Source organism: Pogona vitticeps, chromosome 5 (genome assembly GCF_051106095.1).
Source record: "Pogona vitticeps strain Pit_001003342236 chromosome 5, PviZW2.1, whole genome shotgun sequence".
In the NCBI taxonomy this organism is placed as follows: Eukaryota; Metazoa; Chordata; class Lepidosauria; order Squamata; family Agamidae; genus Pogona; species Pogona vitticeps.
Genome location: NC_135787.1, coordinates 106,687,098 through 106,693,097, shown reverse-complemented (window position 1 = coordinate 106,693,097; position 6,000 = coordinate 106,687,098). Strand labels below are relative to the sequence as shown.

General features: G+C 48.0%; 1 protein-coding gene across 1 annotated transcript in view; it reads left to right on the top strand.

Moving 5' to 3' along the window:
- The first annotated feature begins 1,904 nt into the window (after nucleotides 1-1,904).
- SEMA3A (semaphorin 3A) overlaps nucleotides 1,905-6,000 on the top strand; it is a 212,400-nt gene continuing 208,304 nt past the window's right edge. Inside the window, exon 1 of the mRNA XM_020800519.3 lies at nucleotides 1,905-2,472. Within this exon, the coding sequence (XP_020656178.3) occupies nucleotides 2,358-2,472 (115 nt within the window). The 5' untranslated portion in view covers nucleotides 1,905-2,357. The remainder of the gene's footprint in view (nucleotides 2,473-6,000) is intronic.

Genomic DNA, 6,000 nt, shown 5'->3' with positions numbered 1-6,000 from the left:
AAGACCTTATGCTGGTCCAGTCTCCTTCTGTACAACTTCTGAGGGTGCAGCCACCTTGCCCTTTTGACTCAAGCAGCAAAATGTCTTGGTCTGCCTTCGCCAGAAATTAGTTTGGGTTCTTACTCTGAGTAACTCAGTTTCAGATGATTGTGATGAACTCACCAGCATTTTGCTTCACTCTGCTGGGGTTGTTTGTTGTTGTATGTGCATCATGTGACCATCCCATATCACCTTTATGATGACTGGTAAGGAGCGGGAGCCAGGTGTATGGAACCAGCAGTATTAGAAACCTTTATAGTACAGATGATTGAAAGATTGTTGCTTTGGGGCTAATTTGAACAGGGTGCAATGTTTTCTTGCTTTTCTTCCCTTCCACATCCTATTTTATTATCACAACAAACCTGAGAGGTAACATTAGGCAGAGAAGTAGTGGTTGCCCCAAAGCCAAGTAAGTTTGAGTGCTAGACCAGGATTCAAAGCCAAATCTCTCCAGCTCCATACTGTCTCCGATGAAGCATGTTTTCTGGAGAACATGCACTGATGTCTGAAAAACAAGACTGCATTATTAAACAAGAGGGGAAAAAGACATAAAGAGCAATGCAGGGAAACAAAGAAGTATCTTTGAGATTCCTGGCACAAAGAGGATCCATGATGTCCATTAGTTAATGAAACACAGAATCGCTCTGAGTGTGTGCACATGTGTATGGTTGCACATGTGCATGTATGCACACACATGCTATGCATGTTTTCTCCCTCTGTATTTGATATCTACTGGCCTTTGCCTTTTAGAGACAAAGGTGTTGGAGGAGGGAACTTACTACAGTAATGGATTTCATAAAGTCAGATCCTGCCCCAAAGGAGGGAGGCAATGGTTATTTTTAACTTATGGGAGAGGGAGATCTTTAGAGAATCCCCTTGTATTATTTATTAGTCCCATTGGACTTTTATATGCTTCTTAAAACACACTTTTCAGGAGGAATTTCGCTTTCCTACTTGGAGGTTTCTGAGGAGGAGGATGGGCCGGTGGTGGTGTCCTAGCAAGGCTTTAAACGAAATGGCAGCAGTAAAGTTATTATGTTGGTAGAAAGGTTTCTAACTTTTAAAAAAAAAAGTAATGTGAACAAGTAAAACGAAAAAAAAATACATTTTGGGTTGAAATGAATGGGGCATTTATGATAACAGACTGATTTGAGGACTTAAAAAAACGTACACGGAAAAATCGGGGAGAGATAAACTTGTGCCTTTGACAGGAGAAATTTATAGGTCCCTTTCCCAAACGGGTCCCTCCTCCAATCTTTGATGTTTATTGCATGTGTTTGGTGACAGCGGGAGGAAGGGGAGTGCGATGTGTTCTGCTTGTTCTCCCATTGTCAACCACAAGAGAGAGAGAGAGCCAGAGGCAGAGAGAAGAGTTGGGTTTAAAAAGACGGGGAAGGGAGGAGGGGGAGAGGAACTCTGCAGATTCCTGTGTCATCTCTCTCCCCCCCCCCCCATGTGCACAGGAAAACTCGGTGGGGCTGCGCCTCTCTCCTTTCTCTCCCCTCCTGCTTCATTCCTTCTTGCTTGCGATCGAAGCCGGAGGGGATCAGAAGAACGGGATTGGCTTGTGCCACAAGACGAGCGCTGAGTACTGCTTTTTTTAAAAAAAAAAATCAGAAAAGAGAGCGAGCGGAGAGAAGGAGCGGTTGGGCGGAGGAAAGGCGCTCCTGTCCTTCGCAAGCCGAGAAGCTGCCGGGCTTGTCAATTTCCCTGGTCAATTTCGCTTTGCCACTCACCGGTGCGCCTCTCCTCTCTCACCAGCGCCAGCCGCTTGCCGGTGCTGCCGCTCGCTCTCCCTTCTCCACCCTCGGGTGCGCGCGGGTGCGCGCGTCGCTCGCTCGCTCGCTCCGTGCCCGCGCGTCTCCGCGTGCCCGCGCCTCAGTGTGAGAGAGGGAGCTCGGGAAGTTTTTTTCTTCTTCTTCTTCTCTCTTTCCCTCTGGTTCCCCCTCCTCATTTGCCGCTTCTGCTCCCGAGACAGTTCTTAAAAAGCAGGAGCAAAGGAGATGTTACAACAAACCTAGCCACGAGGAAGGCGTCTGTTTTGGGTGTTGTGATTGTTTCAAATAGTCTCTCCCCCCCCCCCGCGCCCCGTTTTCTTTTTTCTTTTTGAATGAAACTGACCCGGGTCACCTGTTACCTCTCAGTTTTTAGATCGCTTTGAACTTCGTGGAGGATTCTCTCTCTCTCTCGCTCCTTCGTACGCGCACACTCCCCCTCCATCTACTACAGCCACAGGACGAGAAGTGAGCTCCGCGGACTTAAAAAAAATAAATACCGTCGATCTTACCAAGAGGGACTTTACAGTGGTCTTCTGAAGCATGGGCTGCATCTGCCGGATTGTCGGGCTTTTCTTGGGAGTATTACTACTAGCGGAACGAGCACGCTGCCAACATGTCAAGAACAACGTGCCGCGGCTAAAATTATCCTATAAAGGTAAGCCCGTCTTTCTTCTTGGGTTGCCGGGGATCTTTCGCCAGGATTCTGCTTTATGCCTAGGTGGATTTGCCCTGCTGGTACCTGACTCAAACCCACTTCTTCTCCTCCGAGAGATCGGGGAGGGCACCGTTTCCTTGAAGACAAAGGAACCGGCTCGCATAAAAGCACCCGAGGGCGCCTAGCAATCCTACGTGGTTCTGGGCTGATGCGAAGGGTTGCTCCGCATCTCTTCTGACTTCGCACACGTTCAGCCCAGGGAACCTCGGTCACCCATCAGCCCTCGGCGGCTCTCCTGCGCTTGACCCGGGCGGACGGAGCTTTTGGGACCCCCAAATCTAGCCATCCCCCCCCGGGGGGGGTTCGGATGGTCGGTCTGTCGGTCGGATCTGGCAAATCATCCTCCGGGCAGCTCGCAAGGATCGATCTCGTCTCGCGAACCATCAAACGGCAAAAGCCCAAGGGTCAGATTCCCCCCCCCCATGGGGAGGGAGGGGAGGGTGGACGGCGGAGGAAAAGTAGAAAGGCGGAAAGGAGCTATATGATGGGGGGGGTGGACAGAAAGAGCAGTTGCAGCTCCGGGAGGTGGGATGGGGATGGGGGGGGAACGTACTGCGTCGGATAGACTCAGGATGTGTCCTCTCGGCTGCTTTGCATGGATTTGGCTGCGGGTTCAAGTAGCGACAACTGAGCGGCCGGGAAACGGGAGGGCCAACAGGTTAGAGGCTGGGGCGAAAAGGGGCAGCATCCGCGGCGGGAGGCAGGATTCTGCGCTCCGGGGTTCAACTTGCGTGCCGCCACTCCCCCCCCCGCACGCACACACACACACACTCCGCCGCCGCCGGCGCTCTTCGGAGGGGGAAGCTGTAAAGGGGGCACGCCCACTCTTTTCCCCCTCCACGGAGGACTTCAGGAGCCCCAGCGGTCCTGCCGGCCGAGCGGAGGGACGCTGGGATGGGCTGGGAGCTCGTGGGCAGCCCCGAGCGCCTCTTGGAGGCGTGGAAAGAGATGGCCGTGTATTGTTGTGGAATTGTTGCCGCCGGGGTTGGGGAGGAGAAAGATGAACCCCAGCTTCACACGGGAATCACAAGCCACGAAGCTTCATTTCTCCTCTCGTGTAAAAAAAAAAAAAAGAAGGGGAAGGTGCTTATAAGCCCATCGTACATTGGATTAGGGCCGTGCGGGGGGGGGGGGGACGGAGGGCGTCCGTGTCTCAGATTTCCCATTCGTTTTATAATGGGAAATATTCGCTTTTTGGGTTTTTTTAATTGACACCTGGGGTTTTGTTTTGTGAGGGATTTTTGTTTTGTTTTGTTTCCTTGTTGCTGTTTTTAATTGCGGGGGGGGGGCGGGAAGCGAGGGGAGGGGAGATAACCTGCTAAAGATCTGGTAGCAATTAAGTTTGCATCGCTCCGGCTGCTTACATTTCAGTTCCACTGAAGGCTCCGCTAAAGGGCAGTGTGTAAGAAACGACACCTTCAATTGCCTGTCACATCGCCAGTGAAATGGGCCAGGGGACGTCCTTTGCTTGGCTCGGCTTTGGCAAACACCTATTTTAAAACACATGTCTGTTCTGACTTCATAAGAGAAATCAATGCATGCACTGCTCCTATGTAGTCTAAAACGATCTCCCCTGTGTATTTGTATGTGTACCTGCACATGTGTGAGTCAGTGTACGAGAAGAGAGAGTTCTTGGAATACAGGAATTAACTCACCAGGAAGGCTACTTAAGAAAAAATGCAGGCAAATTACCTTTTTGCTTTCTAATATGAGGTGCCACTGTACAATCCGACTTGTAAGATTCCCCGAAATAGCTACTTAATTGCTTTTGATCCAATTAACCTTAATGTGTCTAGTGATGTGCAATTACATGTACAGTTAGGGGATTAAACTTGCTGATTTCAAACTATCTGTTAACAAGGGCTCATTAGGAGGAAGGTCGGGTGCTGTGTTTAGCTCTCTTCAAGGCTGTTCTGGATCATATTCAGGTATACACAGTTTGCCAGCACCAAGTCATACTGAATTCAGTGAGAATTACTTCTGAGTAGACTTGTATGAAAATGCTATGCATGACTGTAATTCTGTGCACAATTGCTTGGGAGTGAATCCCAATCAACTAATTTGTGAGTATATGTGTGTAAAACCATGCTGTTAAAGTTTGGCAAAGTCCTAAATCCTGCCACCTCCCAGAAGAGGGGATGTTTGTGTATATTCCATGAGTTTGGGTCATGTGCTTATTTCATCCTGATGAATTCAAGTGTGGGATATTGTTGTATTGCGCCAGTATGTGCTATCATTCTTCTGATCTGATACCTGCATGGTGATTTCCTGCTTCTGCTATGACCTTTTAATGGTAACTAGCTTTGATATCCAGCGGGATAATAGAAGGTATGAAGCTATGAAGTAATGATCTAACTTATATTTGCCCTCAAATAAGTCCCACTAGATCTAGCATTAGATCTAGCCAAAGTGTACCACTCTAGGGGAATTGTTACTCTTTGGTATTGTTTCTGGCTTTTAGTTTCTAGCTTTCCAAGTATTTCATGACAAAAATCCTACAGATTTTTCTGTATTATTCTTCCAAATTGGGGTGGGGGCAGATTAAATTTGAATTAGAGGATAAGAATACTGCTATGCCCTGTCCGTCATGGTGGCACTGGATTTTCAAACCTAGGTTCCTCTGATCCAAGCCATGCTTCTTTTGTAACTAGTACTTAAATTAAGCAAATAATAACCAAGACAATAGCAAAGCTAGCAGCAAATAAACTGTAGCACCCAAAGGTCAATTCTTCATTAGGAGCATTCAGTGCTTCTGAAACTAAACATAAATTTAGCAAAAGCTTAAATTTAAGCGTGTGAATAGTGCAGAATGTATGTGAAATGCTTTGGATATGTGATGTGCAGTCTTAGATACACCTACTTAGAACCAGCGCCATTGACTGCTGTGGGACTTACTCCCAGGTAAATGGATATAAAACGGGACCCTTAATGGGCTATGAAAGCAAGGCTAATCACTATTGTTGCCCGAGCTACTCACACACCTCTCTCTGTGGCTTATGCTACATTACATCCTTTGAGGATCAGGGCTGCTAACTGGAGTGAGGGGTGTGTTTTAGTAGTGCCAGCAGTGCCATAAATATCTAGTTACTGGGAGACACGGGAGAATAAAGAGCTCAAGCTAATAAAACTTTGGATAATTAATTGTCCTCCTAATGCCTACTGCTGGGAATATTTCCTCAGTGAAATAAGCACAGCAGTTGCTTCAAGTGTTCTCTGTGTACTGGCAAAGTGATGTGGTTGTGCAGCAGATTAATACGCTGTGAACACCGTGGTGGATTTCTGCATGACAGCGCTGTGAGGCATGTTCACGCCACTGGGAGCAACACTGGCAGTGGCTGCTCTTGTTATTTCCATGCGCTACATGCAATGTAGCAACATGGCCCTTTGGCAGGTCCCTTTAAGGAATGGGATGCCTTACAAGTTTAATAACGCAAATTGTGAAACGAATAGGTTTGTGTGCATGTGCAA